Here is a 17382-nt window from a genome sequence, read left to right as displayed (position 1 = left end):
AAGGACACAGGATGCCCTCTGGGGGCACAGAGACCCCCCCAAGGACACGGGAGTCCCTTGGGGGACACAGGACCCCCTCACCCCAGGGGCACAGATACCCCCCGCCCCAGGGGCCCAAGGACCCCCCCTCAGGGGCACAGGGACCCCCCAGGGACACAGGGAGCCCCCCCTGGGGCACAGGGACCCCCCCCTCAGGGGCACAGGGACCCCCCAGGGACACAGGGACCCCCCCTCAGGGGCACAGGGACCCCCCTGGGGCACAGGGACCCCCCAGGGACACAGGGAGCCCCCCCTGGGGCACAGGGACCCCCCCTCAGGGGCACAGGGACCCCCAGGAGCATGGGGACCCCCATCCTGGGAGCCCAGGGACCCCCAGGAGCATGGACAGCCCCTGCTCTGGGGACACGGGGACTCCCCCGCTCTGGGGACACAGGGACGTCCCTCTGGGGGCCAGGGCCCCCCCGTGACCCCCGCGCCCCCCAGGCATCGAGCTGGCGGGCGAGGAGGAGGAGGCGACGGAGGAGGCGTCGCTGCGGCAGCGGCTGCTGGGGCTGGTGCAGAAGGTGGTGGGGCTGCGCGGGCCGGCGGCGCGGGAGGAGACCCCCCCCGAGGAGCCCCCGGCGCCCAGTGAGCGGGGACGGGGGGGCGGCGGGGGGGCGGGGGTGCCCGGGTGCCGGCTGGGATGTCCCCAGGTCACGGCCAGGATGACCCCAAGGTCCCAACTGAGGTGTCGCCAGGTCATGGCCAAGCTGTCCCCAAGGTGCCAACCAAGGTGTCCCCAGGTCATGGTCAGGATGACCCCAAGGTCCCAACTGAGGTGTCGCCAGGTCATGGCCGGGATGTCCCGAAGGTGCCAACCAAAGTGTCCCCAGGTCATGGTCATTGCCAACTTAGCTGTCCCCAAGGCATTGGCCAAGGTGTCCCCAAGGCATTGGCCGAGGTGTCCCCAAGGCATGGCCAAGCCATTGCCAACCGAGCTGTCCCCAAGGCATTGGCCAAGGTGTCCCCAAGGCATTGGCCAAGCCATTGCCAACCGAGCTGTCCCCAAGGCATTGGCCAAGCCATTGCCAACCGAGCTGTCCCCAAGGCATTGGCCAAGGTGTCCCCAAGGCATTGGCCAAGGTGTCCCCAAGGCATTGGCCAAGGTGTCCCCAAGCCATGCCCAGGGCGGTGGCAGGCTTGGGCTGCGCCGAGCTGTCCCCAAGCCAGCCCCCGCCCCGTCCCCGTCCCCCGTCCCGGCGGGGCTGCCCGAGCCGTCCCGTCCGCAGGCACGCTGCAGGAGCTGATCTCGCAGACGATGGTGCACTGGGCGCAGGAGTCCTTCATCCAGAGCCCCGAGCTGGTGCGCGCCATGTTCAGCCTGCTGCACCGGCAGTACGACGGGCTGGGCGAGCTGGTGCGCGCCCTGCCCAAGGCCTACACCATCAGCGCCCTCTCCGTGCCCGACACCACCGCCCTGCTCGAGTGCCTGGGCCAGATCCGCTCCCTCCTCATCGTCCAGATGGGCCCCGAGGAGGAGAACCTCATGATACAGAGCATCGGGTGGGCGCGCCGACCGCGCCCTGCGCACCCCGCGTCCCCACCCAGCACCCTGCGTCCCCTCACCCCCGGGCACCCCGCGTCCCCTTCCAGCACCCCACGTCCTCGTCCAGCACCCTGCGCCCCCCCCGGGCACCCTGTGTCCCGATCCAGCACCCCCTGTCCCCTTCCTGCACCTTGTCCCCCCGTCTCCCCCGGGGCACCCCATGTCGCCTTCCTGGGCACCCCATGTTCCCCCCCATGTCCCCGGGGCACCCCAATGTCCCCTCCCCAGGCACCCTGTCCCCCCCCCCCCGTGTCCCCCGGGCACCCCATGTCCCCCCGTGTCCCCTGGGCACCCCATGTCCCCCCCCGGGCACCCCATGTCCCCCCATGTCCCCTGGGCACCCCATGTCCCCTCTCTGGGCACCCCATGTCCCCCCATGTCCCCTCCCCGGGCACCCCATGTCCCCCTGTGTCCCCCGGGCACCCCATGTACCCCTATGTCCCCCTGTGTCCCCCAGGCACCCCATGTCCCCCTGGGCACCCCATGTCCCCCCATGTCCCCCCGTGTCCCCTGGGCACCCCATGTACCCCCATGTCCCCCGGGCACCCCGTGTCCCCTCCCGGGCTGCCCCAGGCACTCGCTGCCCTCCCAGCACCCCAAATTCCCCCCCTGGGCACCCTGTCTCCCCCCCCCCGGCACCCCACACCCTCCCCGGGCACCCTCGGGACGCCCCCCGGTGACACCCCCGCCTCGTCCCCTTGGCGTCCCCAGGAACATCATGAACAACAAGGTCTTCTACCAGCACCCCAACCTGATGCGGGCGCTGGGCATGCACGAGACGGTCATGCAGGTGATGGTCAGCGTGCTGGGCGGCGGCGAGTCCAAGGTGGGCCCCCGACCCCCGCCCCGGCCCCCCGGCCCCCCCCGGCACCCCCTGACCCTGCCCCGCCTCCTCCCGGCCCCCCCAGGAGATTCGCTTCCCCAAGATGGTGACCAACTGCTGCCGCTTCCTCTGCTACTTCTGCCGCATCAGCCGGCAGAACCAGCGCTCCATGTTCGACCACCTCGGCTACCTGCTGGAGAACAGCAGCATCGGCCTGGGTGAGCCGGCGCCTGGCACCCCGGCACCCTGCCACCCCCTGGGACCCCCCTGGGACCCCCCTGCCACCCCCCGGCACCCCCCGGCACCCCCTGGCACCCCCCGGCACCCCTGGCACCCCCCTGTCCCCTCCCTGCCACCCCCTGGCACCCCCCTAGCACCCCCCCGGCACCCCCCTAGCACCCCCCCCGGCACCCCCCTGGCACCCCCCTGGCACCCCCCAGTCCCCTCCCTGGCACCCCCCGGCACCCCCTGGCACCCCCCGGTACCCCTGGCACCCCCCTGTCCCCTCCCTGCCACCCCCTGGCACCCCCCTGGCACCCCCCTGCCACCCCCCTGCCACCCCCTGGCACCCCACTAGAACCCCCCCGGCACCTCCCTGGCACCCCCCTGTCCCCTCCCTGCCACCCCCTGCCACCCCCTGGCACCCCCCCAGCACCCCCGGCACCCCAGCACCCCCGATACCCCATGACACCCCCTGGCACCCCCCAGCACCCCCCGACACCCCTGGCACCCCCGTGGCACCCCCCTGCCACCCCCAGCACCCCCTGGCACGCCCCTGTCCCCTCCCTGCCACCCCCTGGCACCCCCCTGGCACCCCCCGGCACCCCCCAGCATCCCCCTGTCCCCTCCCTGCCACCCCTGCCAGCAGCAGCCCCAGAGCTGAGTCCTCTGGGGTCCCCTCCTGTTCCCTGCACCCCCCAATCTGGCACCCTGGGGTCCCTGCGTCCCTAATCTGGCACCCTGGGGGTCCCTGCACCCCCCTAACCTGGCACCCTGGGGTCCCTGTGTCCCCAACCTGGCACCCTGGGGTCCCTGCGTCCCTAATCTGGCACCCTGGGGGTCCCTGCACCCCCCAACCTGGCACCCTGGGGTCCCTGTGTCCCCCAACCTGGCACCCTGGGGGTCCCTGCGTCCCCCCAACCTGGCACCCTGGGGGTCCCTGTGTCCCCCAACCTGGCACCCTGGGGGTCCCTGCACCCCCCAACCTGGCACCCTGGGGGTCCCTGCGTCCCCAACCTGGCACCCTGGGGGTCCCTGCACCCCCCAACCTGGCACCCTGGGGTCCCTGTGTCCCCCAACCTGGCACCCTGGGGTCCCTGCACCCCCCCAACCTGGCACCCTGGGGGTCCCTGCGTCCCCAATCTGGCACCCTGGGGGTCCCTGCACCCCCCAACCTGGCACCCTGGGGTCCCTGCACCCCCCAACCTGGCACCCTGGGGGTCCCTGCGTCCCCAACCTGGCACCCTGGGGGTCCCTGCACCCCCCCAACCTGGCACCCTGGGGTCCCTGCGTCCCCAACCTGGCACCCTGGGGTCCCTGCACCCCCCCAACCTGGCACCCTGGGGGTCCCTGCACCCCCCCAACCTGGCACCCTGGGGTCCCTGCGTCCCCAACCTGGCACACTGGGGGTCCCTGCACCCCCCCAACCTGGCACCCTGGGGGTCCCTGCGTCCCCAATCTGGCACCCTGGGGGTCCCTGCACCCCCCAACCTGGCACCCTGGGGTCCCTGCACCCCCCCAACCTGGCACCCTGGGGGTCCCTGCACCCCCCAACCTGGCACCCTGGGGGTCCCTGCACCCCCCGAACCTGGCACCCTGGGGTCCCTGCGTCCCCCAACCTGGCACCCTGGGGGTCCCTGCACCCCCCAACCTGGCACCCTGGGGGTCCCTGCAGCCCCCCAACCTGGCACCCTGGGGGTCCCTGCGTCCCCCAACCTGGCACCCCTGGGGGTCCCTGCACCCCCCCAACCTGGCACCCTGGGGGTCCCTGCGTCCCCCAACCTGGCACCCTGGGGGTCCCTGCACCCCCCAACCTGGCACCCTGGGGGTCCCTGCGTCCCCCAACTTGGCACCCTGGGGGTCCCTGCACCCCCCCAACCTGGCACCCTGGGGGTCCCTGCGTCCCCCAACCTGGCACCCTGAGGCGGTCCCTGCACCCCCCCAACCTGGCACCCTGGGGTCCCTGCATCCCCAACCTGGCACCCTGAGGGGGTCCGTGCACCCCCCAGCTCCCAGCCCGGCCCCCCCCCGACCACGCAGCCACCCTGGGTGCCCACGAGCAGCCTCCCCAGCACCCTGACCCCCCCCACCCCGTGTCCCCCCCACCCCCAAAAGGCATGCGGGGCTCGACCCCCCTGGACGTGGCGGCCGCCTCCGTCATCGACAACAACGAGCTGGCGCTGGCGCTGAAGGAGCAGGACCTGGAGAAGGTGGGTGCCCGGGGGGCGCGTCCCCACGCGTGTCCCCACGCGTGTCCCCACGCGTGTCCCCGTGCGAGGTCCTCGTGCGAGGTCCTCGTGCGAGGCCCCCGTGCGAGGCCCCCCGTTGCCCGCCGCAGGTGGTGACGTACCTGGCGAGCTGCGGGCTGCAGAGCTGCCCCATGCTGCTCTCCAAGGGGTACCCCGACATCGGCTGGAACCCCTGCGGCGGCGAGCGCTACCTCGACTTCCTCCGCTTCGCCGTCTTCGTCAACGGTGAGCGGGGAGGGGGGGTCCCCGGGCCCCCTCCCTGGGTCCTGCCGGGGGTGGGGGTGGTCCCTGATTCCCCAACCTGGCACCCTGGGGTCCCTGTGTCCCCTAATCTGGCACCCTGAGGGTCCCTGAGTCCCCATCCTGGCACCTGGGGTGTCCCTGTGGCCCCCCTTACCCCATCCTGGCACCCTGGGGGGTCCCTGTGCCCCTCCTGTCCCCATCCTGGCACCCTGGGGGTCCTTGTGGCCCCCCTTACCCCATCCTGGCACCCTGAGGGTCCCTGAGTCCCCATCCTGGCACCTGGGGTGTCCCTGTGGCCCCCCTTACCCCATCCTGGCACCTGGGGTGTCCCTGTGGCCCCCCTTACCCCATCCTGGCACCCTGGGGGTCCCTGTGCCCCTCCTGTCCCCATCCTGGCACCCTGGGGGTCCTTGTGGCCCCCCTTACCCCATCCTGGCACCCTGAGGGTCCCTGAGTCCCCATCCTGGCACCTGGGGTGTCCCTGTGGCCCCCCTTACCCCATCCTGGCACCCTGGGGGTCCCTGTGCCCCTCCTGTCCCCATCCTGGCACCCTGGGGGTCCCTGCATCCCCTAATCTGGCACCCTGGGGTCCCTGCATCCCCCAATCTGGCACCCTGGGGTCTCTGCACCCTCCAACCTGGCACCCTGGGGTCCCTGCACCCCTCCTGTCCCCAATCTGGCACCCTGGTGGTCCCTGTGGCCCCCCTTACCTCATCCTGGCACCCTGGGGGTCCCTGCATCCCTCCTGTCCCCACCCTGGCACCCTGGGGGTCCCTGCCCCTGCCATGCCCTGGGGTCCCTGCCCCTCCCACCCCCCCGGGGGTGCCGGGGGTCCCTGGCAGCCCGCTGGTGCCGCAGGAGAGAGCGTGGAGGAGAACGCCAACGTGGTGGTCCGGCTGCTGATCCGGCGGCCCGAGTGCTTCGGGCCGGCGCTGCGGGGCGAGGGGGGCAGCGGGCTGCTGGCCGCCATCCAGGACGCGCTGCACATCGCCCAGGACCCTGCCCGCGACGGGCCCACCGGCAGGCGCGAGCGGCGGCGGGAGCCGTGCGTGGGGCGGGGGGCTGCCGGGGCGGGCGCGGCTGCCGGGGGGGTGGCTGGGGCTGCGAGTGTCCCCCGACCCTGCCCCGCAGGGGTGCGGGGGTCCCCGTGTCCCTGTGACGTGCCCCCATCCCCTGGGCGCTCTGTGCCCGTGCTGCAGGGCTGCTGGGGGTCCCGGGGGTCCCCGTGTCCCTGCGCTGTCCCCCCCCATCCCCTGGGCGCTCTGTGCCCGCGCTGCAGGGCTGCTGGGGGTCCCGGGGGTCCCCGTGTCCCTGCGCTGTCCCCCCCCATCCCCTGGGCGCTCTGTGCCCGCGCTGCAGGGCTGCTGGGGGTCCCGGGGGTCCCCGTGTCCCTGCGCTGTCCCCCCATCCCCTGGGCGCTCTGTGCCCGTGCTGCAGGGCTGCTGGGGGTCCCGGGGGTCCCCGTGTCCCTGTGACGTGCCCCCATCCCCTGGGCGCTCTGTGCCCGCGCTGCAGGGCTGCTGGGGGTCCCGGGGGTCCCCGTGTCCCTGCGCTGTCCCCCCCCATCCCCTGGGCGCTCTGTGCCCGTGCTGCAGGGCTGCTGGGGGTCCCCGCGATGCCCCCGACCCCACTGTCCCCATGCTGCAGGGGTGCTGGGGGTCCCGGGGGTCCCCATGTCCCTGCAATGTGCCCCCATCCCCTGGGCCCCCTCTCCCCATGCCGCAGGGGTGCTGGGGGGTCCCTGCGATGCCCCCCGACCCCACTGTCCCCATGCTACAGGGGTGCTGGGGGTCCTGGGGGTCCCCGCGATGCCCCCTGACCCCACTTTCCCCATGCTGCAGGGGTCCCGGGGGTCCCCATGTCCCTGCGCTGTCCCCCCATCCCCTGGGCCCACTCTCCCCGTGCTGCAGGGGTCCTGGGGGTCCCCACGATGCCCCCCAACGCCCCGTCCCCATGCCGCAGGGGCGCTGGGGGTCCCCACGATGCCCCCCAACGCCCCGTCCCCATGCCGCAGGGGCGCTGGGGGTCCCCGCGATGCCCCCCAACGCCCCGTCCCCATGCCGCAGCGGCGCTGGGGGTCCCCGCGATGCCCCCCAACGCCCCGTCCCCATGCCGCAGGGGCGCTGGGGGTCCCCCCAATGCCCCCCAATGCCCCGTCCCCATGCCGCAGCGGCGCTGGGGTTCCCCCCGATGCCCCCCAATGCCCCGTCCCCATGCCGCAGCGGCGCTGGGGGTCTCCCCAATGCCCCCCAATGCCCCGTCCCCATGCCGCAGGGGCGCTGGGGGTCCCCCCGATGCCCCCCAATGCCCCGTCCCCATGCTGCAGTGGTGCTGGGGGTCCCCGCGTGCCCCCGACCCCCCTGTCCTGCGCAGGTTTGGGGGCGAGGAGCCTCCCGAGGAGAACCGGGTGCACTTGGGCAACGCCATCATGTCCTTCTACGCCGCCCTCATCGACCTGCTGGGCCGCTGCGCCCCCGAGATGCACGTGAGCAGCGGGGGGGTTAGGGATTTGGGGGGGGACATGGCCGGGGGGGGTGCGGCCCGGGGTGACCCCCCCATCTCGCCCCACAGCTGATCCAGGCGGGCAAGGGGGAGGCTCTGCGGATCCGGGCCATCCTCCGCTCCCTCGTGCCCCTCGAGGACCTGGTGGGGGTCATCAGCCTCCCCCTGCAGATCCCCACCCTCGGCAAAGGTGGGCGCGGGGGGCACGGCCACAGCGGGGGGCACGGGGCTGGGGGGGCCTGGGGGGACTTGGGGGGACATGGGGTGCCTGGCAGGATGGGGGGCACGGGGCTGGGGGGGCACGGGGGCACATGGGGGGACATGGGGGGACACAGGGTGCCCGGTGGGATGGGGGGCACGGGGCTGGGGGGGGACATGGGGGAACATGGGGTGCCCGGCGGGATGGGGGGCACGGGGCTGGGGGGGCCTGGGGGGACATGGGGGGACATGGGGTGCCTGGCAGGATGGGGGGCACGGGGCTGGGGGGGCACGGGGGCACATGGGGGGACATGGGGGGACGTGGGGTGCCCGGCGGGATGGGGGGCACAGGGCTGGGGGGGGCCTGGGCGGACACGGGGGCACATGAGGGGACATGGGGTGCCCGGTGGGATGGGGGGCACAGGGCTGGGGGACACACGGGGGGCCTGGGGGGACATGGGGGGACACGGGGTGCCCGGTGGGATGGGGGGCACGGGGCTGGGGGGGGCCTGGGGGGACATGGGGTGCCTGGCGGGATGGGGGGCACGGGGCTGGGGGAGGACATGGGGGGACATGGGGGGACATGGGGGGACACGGGGTGCCTGGTGGGATGGGGGGCACAGGGCTGGGGGGGACATGGGGGACCCGGCCACACTGGGGGGCACGGGGGACACAGCGGGATGGGGGTCGCGGGGTTGGGGGGGCACGGGGTGCCCGGTGGGATGGGGGGGCACCAGGTTTGGGGGCACACTGGGGTGCCCAGCCTGACTGGGGGGGGGACACTGAGCTGCTCCAGGGGCAGGCAAGCCCCCGGGCGTGGGCAGGGGCGCAGGCAGGGCGCAGCCCCCCCAGGGCGCAGGCAGGGGTGCAGGCAGGGCGCAGCCCCCCAGGGCGCAGCCCCCCGGGCGCAGGCAGGGGCGCAGGCAGGGGTGCAGCCCCCCGGGCGCAGGCAAGGCGCAGCCCCACGGGCGCAGGCAGGGCGCAGGCAGGGGTGCAGCCCCCCGGGTGCAGGCAGGGGTGCAGGAAGGGGTGCAGCCCCCCGGGCGCAGGCAGGGGCGCAGGCAGGGGTGCAGCCCCCCGGGCGCAGGCAGGGGCGCAGGCAGGGTGCAGCCCCCCAGGGCGCAGCCCCCCGGGTGCAGGCAGGGGTGCAGCCCCCCGGGCGCAGGCAGGGGCGCAGGCAGGGTGCAGCCCCCCAGGGCGCAGCCCCCCGGGTGCAGGCAGGGGTGCAGCCCCCCGGGCGCAGGCAGGGGCGCAGGCAGGGTGCAGCCCCCCAGGGCGCAGCCCCCCGGGTGCAGGCAGGGGTGCAGCCCCCCGGGCGCAGGCAGGGGCGCAGCCCCCCGGGCGCAGGCAGGGGCGCAGGCAGGGTGCAGCCCCCGGGGTGCAGGCAGGGCGCAGGCAGGGGTGCAGCCCCACGGGCGCAGGCAGGGTGCAGGCAGGGTGCAGCCCCGCAGGGCGCAGCCCCCCGGGCGCAGGCAGGGCGCAGGCAGGGCGCAGCCCCCCCGGGCGCAGGCAGGGGCGCAGGCAGGGTGCAGCCCCCCAGGGCGCAGCCCCCCGGGTGCATGCAGGGCGCAGGCAGGGGCGCAGCCCCCCGGGTGCAGGCAGGGCGCAGCCCCCCGGGTGCAGGCAGGGCGCAGGCAGGGGTGCAGCCCCCCGGATGCAGGCAGGGCGCAGCCCCCCGGGTGCAGGCAGGGTGCAGGCAGGGGTGCAGCCCCCCAGGGCGCAGCCCCCCGGGCGCAGGCAGGGGCGCAGGCAGGGTGCAGCCCCCCGGGTGCAGGCAGGAGGCGGCGGCGCAGCCCCCCAGCGCTGCCGGCCCCCCAGCGCTGCCGGCCCCCCCGCAGACGGCAGCGTGGTGGAGCCGCGCATGGCGGCCAGCTTCGTGCCCGAGCACAAGGCGCCCATGGTGCTGTTCCTGGACCGCGTGTACGGCGTGGAGAGCCAGGAGTTCCTGCTGCGCGTGCTGGAGGTGGGCTTCCTGCCCGACATGCGGGCAGCCGCCTCCCTCGACACGGTGAGACCCCCGCCACGGCCCCTGCCCCGCCCCGGGGATGGGATGGGTATGGGGCCCCCCAAACCTGCCCTATGGGATGGGTATGGGGCCCCCCCAAACCTGCCCCGTGGGATGGGTCTGGGGTCTCCCCATCTGCCCTGCCCTATGGGATGGGTCTGGGGTCGCCCCCCCCATCTGCCCCTGGGGGTTGGGTCTGGGGTCCCCCCCTATCTGCCCTAGGGGTTGGGTCTGGGGTCCCCCCAAACCTGCCCTAGGGCCCCCCCCCCTCCCATCTGCCCTATGGGTTGGGTCTGGGGTCCCCCGTCTGCCCTCTGGGATGGGTCTGGGGTCCCCCCATCTGCCCCTGGGGGTTGGGTCTGGGGTCCCCTGTCTGCCCTATGGGATGGGTCTGGGGTCCCCTGTCTGCCCTGGGGTTTGGGTCTGGGGTCCCCTGTCTGCCCTGGGGGTTGGGTCTGGGGTCTCCACCATTGTCTGCCCTGGGGGTTGGGTCTGGGGTCCCCCATCTGCCCTATGGGCTGGGTCTGGGGTCCCTCCATCTGCCCTATGGGCTGGGTCTGGGGTCCCCCCTCTGCCCTGGGGGTTGGGTCTGGGGTCCCCCCCATCTGCCCTATGGATGGGTCTGGGGTCCCCCCTATCTGCCCTATGGGATGGGTCTGGGGTCCCCCCATCTGCCCTATGGGTTGGGTCTGGGGTCCCCCCCATCTGCCCTATGGGATGGGTCTGGGGGTCCCCCCCTCTGCCCTGGGGGCTGGGTCTGGGGTCCCCCCTATCTGCCCTATGGGCTGGGTCTGGGGGTCCCCCGTCTGCCCTGGGGGCTGGGTCTGGGGTCTCCCTATTGTCTGCCCTATGGGCTGGGTCTGGGGTCCCCTGTCTGCCCTGGGGGCTGGGTCTGGGGTCTCCCTATTGTCTGCCCTATGGGATGGGTCTGGGGTCCCCCATCTGCCCTATGGGATGGGTCTGGGGTCTCCCCATCTGCCCTATGGGATGGGTCTGGGGTCCCCCGTCTGCCCTATGGGTTGGGTCTGGGGTCTCCCCATCGTCTGCCCTATGGGGTGGGTCTGGGGTCTCCCCATTGTCTGCCCTATGGGCTGGGTCTGGGGTCCCCCGTCTGCCCTGGGGGCTGGGGTCTGGGGTCCCCCGTCTGCCCTGGGGGCTGGGTCTGGGGTCTCCCAGCCGTCCCGGGGTGCTGAGCCGCGGCCCCCAGGCCACGTTCAGCACGACGGAGATGGCGCTGGCGCTGAACCGGTACCTGTGCCTGGCGGTGCTGCCGCTCATCACCAAGTGCGCGCCGCTCTTCGCCGGCACCGAGCACCGCGCCATCATGGTGGACTCCATGCTGCACACCATCTACCGCCTCTCGCGCGGCCGCTCGCTCACCAAGGCGCAGCGCGACGTCATCGAGGAGTGCCTCATGGCGCTCTGCCGGTGGGACCCCCAGACCCCCCCGACCCCCGCCGGTGCCCCCCGCTATCCCCCCGTGCCCCCCGTGCCCCCCACTATCGCCCCGTGCCCCCGCTATCCCCCCGTGCCCCCCGCTATCACCCCTGTGCCCCTGCTATCCCCCCCGTGCCCCCGCTATCCCCCCGTGCCCCCCGCTATCCCCCCTGTGCCCCTGCTATCCCCCCGTGCCCCCTGCTATCCCCCTGTGCCCCCCGTGCCCCCCACTATTGCCCCATGCCCCCGCTATCCCCCCGTGCCCCCCGCTATCCCCCTGTGCCCCTGCTATCCCCCCGTGCCCCCTGCTATCCCCCTGTGCCCCCCGTGCCCCCCGCTATCCCCCCATGCCCCCCGTGCCCCCCCACTATTGCCCCGTGCCCCCGCTATCCCCCCATGCCCCCCGCACCCCCCGCTATCCCCCCTGTGCCCCTGCTATCCCCCCTGTGCCCCCACTATCCCTCCGTGCCCCCCGGTGCCCCCCCGCTATCCCCCCATGCCCCCGCTATCCCCCCATGCCCCCCATGCCCCCCACTATCCCCCCGTGCCCCTGCTATCCCCCCATGCCACCCCACTATCGCCCCATGCCCCCCGCTATCCCCCCCATGCCCCCGCTATCCCCCCTGTGCCCCCCCATGCCCCCCCACTATCCCCCCTGTGCCCCCGCTATCCCCCTGTGCCCCCCGTGCCCCCCGCTATCCCCCCGGTGCCGCCTGCTATCCCCCCCATGCCCCCCACTATCACCTTGTGCCCCCCACTATCGCCCCGTGCCCCCGCTATCCCCCTGTGCCCCCCGCTATGCCCCATGCCCCCCACTATCCCCCCGTGCCCCCCGCTATCCCGCCGCACCGTGCCCCCCGCTATCCCGTGACCCCGCTATGCCCCGCCCCGCACCACCCCAAACCTCTGCAGCGTACCCCAGCGCCCCCCCTGTACCCCCTCTATACCTCTGTATACCCCCCATAGCCCCCCTGTGCCCCCATAGCCCCCATAGCCCCCTAACCCCCCCATAGCCCCTCTGCACCCCCATAGCCCCTCTGTGCCCCCCATAGCCCCTCAACCCCCCCCATAGCCCCTCTGCACCCCCATAGCCCCTCTGCACCCCCATTGCCCCTCTGCACACTCCATAGCCCCTCTGTGCCCCCCATAGCCCCCTAACCCCCCTATAGCCCCTCTGCACCCCCATAGCCCCTCAACCCCCCCATAGCCCCTCTGCACCCCCATAGCCCCTCTGCACTCTCCATAGCCCCTCAACCCCCCCATAGCCCCCCTCTGCACCCCCATAGCCCCTCTGTGCCCCCCATAGCCCCCTAACCCCCCCATAGCCCCTCTGCACCCCCATAGCCCCTCTGCACCCCCCATAGCCCCCTACACCCCCACGGTCCCCAACCCCCCCCCAGCCCCCCTAACCCCCATATCCCTCCCGCACCCCCACACAGCCCCCTAACCCCCCACAGCCCCCTAACACCCCCCAGCCCCCTAACCCCCCCATAGCCCCCTAAACCCCTCCATAGCCCCCTAACCCCCCCCATAGCCCCCTAACCCCCCATAGCCCCCTAACCCCCCCAGCCCCCTAACCCCCAATATCCCCTCTGCACCCCCCAGCCCCCTAACCCCCCACAGCCCCCTAACCCCCCCATAGCCCCCTAACCCCCCCCAGCCCCCTAACCCCCCCCAGCCCCCTAACTGCCCCCATAGCCCCCTAACCCCCCCCAGCCCCCTAACCCCCCATAGCCCCCTAACCCCCCCCAGCCCCCTAACCCCCATATCCCCTCCGCACCCCCCCCAGCCCCCTAACCCCCCCGGCCCCCTAACCCCCATATCCCCTCCGCACCCCCAGGTACATCCGCCCCTCCATGCTGCAGCACCTCCTCCGCCGCCTGGTCTTCGACGTCCCCATCCTCAACGAGTTCGCCAAGATGCCCCTCAAGGTGGGGCCAGAGGGGGCGGGCGCCAGCTGCGCGGGGGGTTAGCTTGGATGTCGGGGGAAATTCCTTCAGGGAAAGAGCGGCCAGGCGTTGGAACGGGCTGCCCAGAGGGGTGGGGGGTCCCCAGCCCTGGGGGGGCTCAAAAACCGGGCAGAGGTGGCACTGGGGGACATGGTTTGGTGGGTGTGGGGGTGTTGGGGTGACGTTGGGCTGATGATCTTGGAGATCCTTCCCAACCTGATGATTCCTGGTTTTAGTTTCACTATAAATAACCCATCCCCCAAGGCAGGAAGCATGGAATTGCTCTTTTGCCCTTAATGGGTTGAGCGGTGGCCTTGGGAGCGTTGGTTGACAGTTGGGCTGGGTGGTCTTAAGGGTCTTTGCCAACCTCAACGCTTCCATGATTCCATGATTCTATGATTCTATGATTCGGGACATGGTTTGGTGGGCGTGGGGGTGTTGGGGTGACGTTGGGCTGATGATCTTGGAGATCCTTCCCAACCTTGACGATTCCTGGTTTGACTTTCACTATAAATAACCCATCCCTCAAGGCAGGAAGCATGGAATTGCTCTTTTGCCCTTAATGGGTTGAGCGGTGGCCTTGGGAGCGTTGGGTTGACGGTTGGGCTGGGTGGTCTTAAGGGTCTTTGCCAACCTCAGCGCTTCCATGATTCTAAGGGGAGCCGGGGGGGCCCCAGTGATGGTGGGGGGCGGCCACTGCCTGCCCTCACACACGCTCCCCCGCCCCCCCAGCTGCTGACCAACCACTACGAGCGGTGCTGGAAGTACTACTGCCTGCCCAGCGGCTGGCCCAACCAGGGCGTCAGCTCCGAGGAGGAGCTGCACCTCACCCGCAAGCTCTTCTGGGGCATCTTCGAGTCCCTGGCGCACAAGGTCCGGGGGGGCACGGTGGGGATGTGGGGGGCTGAGAGGGGTGGGGATGCGGGATGGGACATGGGGATGGGGATGTGGGGGGCTGAGAGGGGTGGGGATGCGGGATGGGAGATGGGGATGGGGATACGGGGGGGCTGAGAGGGGTGGGGATGCGGGATGGGAGATGGGGATGGGGATGTAGGGGGCTGAGAGGGGTGGGGACGTGGGATGGGAGATGGGGATGGGGATGTGGGGGGCTGAGAGGGGTGGGGATGCGGGATGGGAGATGGGGATGGGGATGTGGGGGGCTGAGAGGGGTGGGGATGCGGGATGGGACATGGGGATGGGGATGTGGGGGGCTGAGAGGGGTGGGGGACATGGGATGGGACATGGGGATGGGGATGTGTGGGGCTGAGAGGGGTGGGGATGCGGGATGGGAGATGGGGGATGGGGATGTGGGGGGCTGAGAGGGGTGGGGGACGTGGGATGGGAGATGGGGATGGGGATTGTGGGGGGCTGAGAGGGGTGGGGACATGGGATGGGACATGGGGATGGGGATACGGGGGGGCTGAGCGGGATGGGAGATGGGGATGGGACATGGGGATGGGGTTGTGGGGGGCTGAGAGGGGTGGGGGCATGGGGATGTGGGGATGGGACACGGGGGGCTGAGAGGGGTGGGGACACAGGGCTGGGACATAGGGATGGGGACGTGGGGGGCTGAGAGGGGTGGGAGATGGGGATGGGTCATGGGGATGGGGATGTGGGGATAGGACATGGGGATGGGGATGTGGGGATGGGGATGTGGGGGCTGAGAGGGGTGGGGACGCGGGATGGGACAGGGATGGGGATGTGGGGATGGGGACATGGGGATAGGACATGGGGATGGGGATGTGGGGGGCTGAGAGGGGTGGGAGATGGGGATGGGACATAGGGATGAGGGCGTGGGGATGGGGACATGGGGATGGGGACATGGGGGGCTGAGAGGGGTGGGAGATGGGGATAGGATATGGGGATGGGGATGCGGGGATGGGGACATGGGGGGATGGGGACATGGGGACACGGGGACACGGGGCTGAGAGGGGTGGGACATGGGGATGGGATCACAGGAACGGGGATGCGGGGGGGCTGCGAGGGGTGGGGATATGGGGAGGGGACGTAGGGATGGGGATGTAGGGATGGGGACACGGGGGGCTGAGAGGGATGGGGGGACAGGGATGGGACGTAGGGATGGGGACGCGGCGGGCTGAGAGGGTTGGGGACGTGGGATGGGACATGGGGATGGGGATGTGGGGATGGGGACATGGGGATAGGACATGGGGATGGGGACACGGGGGGGCTGAGAGGGATGGGGGGACAGGGATGGGACATTGAGGGTGGGGACGTGGGGATGGGGACACGGGGATGGGACATGGGGTTGGGGGATGCGGGGATGGGGGACGTGGGGTTGGGGGACGTTGGGGATGGGGATGTGGGGGGCCGAGAGGGGTGGGGACGCAGGTTTGGGGACCGAGGGGCGCGAGCGGGATGGGGAACGGGCAGGTGGGGACACGGGGCCTGACCCGCACAGGCACGGGGAGAGCGGGACCCCGGCTGGAGAGCTGGGGGGGCCCTGGGGTGGTCGGGGGGGGCCCACGGGGGGCCGTGGGGGTCACCGCCCCGCGCCCCTCGCCCAGCGCTTCGAGGCGGAGCTGTACAAGCTGGCCAATGCCGTGCCTCTGCGCCATCGCCGGCGCCCTCCCCCCCCCGACTACGTGGACGCCAGCTACTCCTCCAAGACGGAGAAGAAGGCTTCCGTCGACGCCGAGGGCAACTTCGACCCCAAGCCCGTCGAGACCCTCAAGTAGGGTCCACCCCCACCCCCCACCCACAGCCCTGCCTGGGCTCGGTCCCACGCTGACCCCCCCCATCCCCGTGTGCCCACCCCCCAGCGTCATCATCCCCCGAGAAGCTGGACGGCTTCATCAACAAGTACGCGGAGTACACGCACGAGAAGTGGGCGTTCGACAAGGTGGGGACCACCCCCCGCCCCCCCCAGCACCTCCCTGGGCTCCCTGCATCCCCCCAGGGTCCCCCCCAGCCCCCCGAGCACCTGCGTGATCCCCCCCAAGGACCCCCCCCCCTCCGCTCCTCTTGCTCCCCCCCATACCTGCGTGACCCGACTAGCGCCCCTGGGACCCCCCCCCGCCCCGAGCTCTTCCCGCTCCTCTGAGCACCCTGGACCCCCCCCGCCCCTGCGCGCCAGCCCCCTCCGGTGTCCCGGCGCCCCCCGTGACGTCCCCGCCCCTCGGCAGATCCAGAACAACTGGTCCTTCGGGGAGACGGTGGATGAGGAAGCCAAGACCCACCCCATGCTGCGACCCTACAAGACCTTCTCGGAGAAGGTACCGCGCGTGTGCCCTGCTGGGACCAGGCCGGGACCCCCCCCAGCCCCAGCGGGACACCCCCGACCTCATCCCGACCCCCAACCCCCTCCAGCCCCGACCTCATCCCGACCCCCAACCCCCCTCCAGCCCCGACCTCATCCGACCCCCCAACCCCCTCCAGCCCCAACCTCATCCAGATCCTTCAACCCCATCCATCCCCAACCTCATCCCGACCCCCAACCCCATCCATCCTCAGCCTCATCCCGACCCCCAACCCCATCCATCCTCAACCTCATCCAGATCCTTCAACCCCATCCATCCCCAACACCATCCAGACCCCCCAACCCCATCCATCCCCAACCTCATCCTGACCCCCAACCCCATCCATCCCCAACCTCATCCAACCTCCAACCCCATCCATCCACCAACCTCATCCAGATCCTTCAACCCCATCCATCCCCAACCTCATCCCAACCTCCAACCCCATCCATCCCCAACCTCATCCTGACCCCCAACCCCATCCATCCCCAACCTCATCCCGACCCCCAACCCCATACCATCCTCAGCCTCATCCAGATCCTTCAACCCCATCCATCCTCAACCTCATCCCGACCCCCAACCCCATCCATCCCCAACCTCATCCAGATCCCCCAACGCCATCCATCCTCAGCCTCATCCTGACCCCCAACCCCATCCATCCTCAACCTCATCCAGATCCTTCAACCCCATCCATCCCCAACACCATCCAGACCCCCCAACCCATCCATCCCCAACCTCATCCCGACCCCCAACCCCATCCATCCCCAACCTCATCCCAACCTCCAACCCCATCCATCCCCAACCTCATCCCAATCCCCAACCCCCATCCATCCCCAACCTCATCCCAATCCCCAACCCCATCCATCCCCAACCTCATCCAGATCCCCCCAACCCCATCCATCCCCAACACCATCCAGA

At 72.0% G+C, this 17382-nt stretch overlaps 1 protein-coding gene across 1 annotated transcript in view; it reads left to right on the top strand.

The window, feature by feature from the left end:
- Positions 1-16443, top strand: part of LOC142596814 (ryanodine receptor 1-like) — a gene marked incomplete at its 3' end in the record, with an annotated part of 49032 nt that extends 32589 nt beyond the window's left edge. Inside the window, 19 exon segments of the mRNA XM_075727304.1 lie at positions 484-627; positions 1269-1542; positions 2297-2411; positions 2494-2626; positions 4743-4837; positions 4966-5101; positions 5978-6164; positions 7493-7604; positions 7691-7811; positions 9658-9827; positions 11032-11252; positions 13102-13192; positions 13943-14083; positions 15736-15765; positions 15767-15799; positions 15802-15902; positions 15991-16000; positions 16002-16070; positions 16354-16443. Coding sequence (XP_075583419.1) covers positions 484-627; positions 1269-1542; positions 2297-2411; positions 2494-2626; positions 4743-4837; positions 4966-5101; positions 5978-6164; positions 7493-7604; positions 7691-7811; positions 9658-9827; positions 11032-11252; positions 13102-13192; positions 13943-14083; positions 15736-15765; positions 15767-15799; positions 15802-15902; positions 15991-16000; positions 16002-16070; positions 16354-16443 — 2273 coding nt within the window.
- Between the last annotated feature and the right edge of the window lie 939 nt (positions 16444-17382).

This window comes from Pelecanus crispus (assembly GCF_030463565.1).
Source record: "Pelecanus crispus isolate bPelCri1 chromosome 30 unlocalized genomic scaffold, bPelCri1.pri SUPER_30_unloc_4, whole genome shotgun sequence".
NCBI classification, from domain to species: Eukaryota; Metazoa; Chordata; class Aves; order Pelecaniformes; family Pelecanidae; genus Pelecanus; species Pelecanus crispus.
The sequence above is the reverse complement of the archived record's forward strand: the minus strand, read 5'-3'. Positions and strand labels throughout refer to the sequence as shown.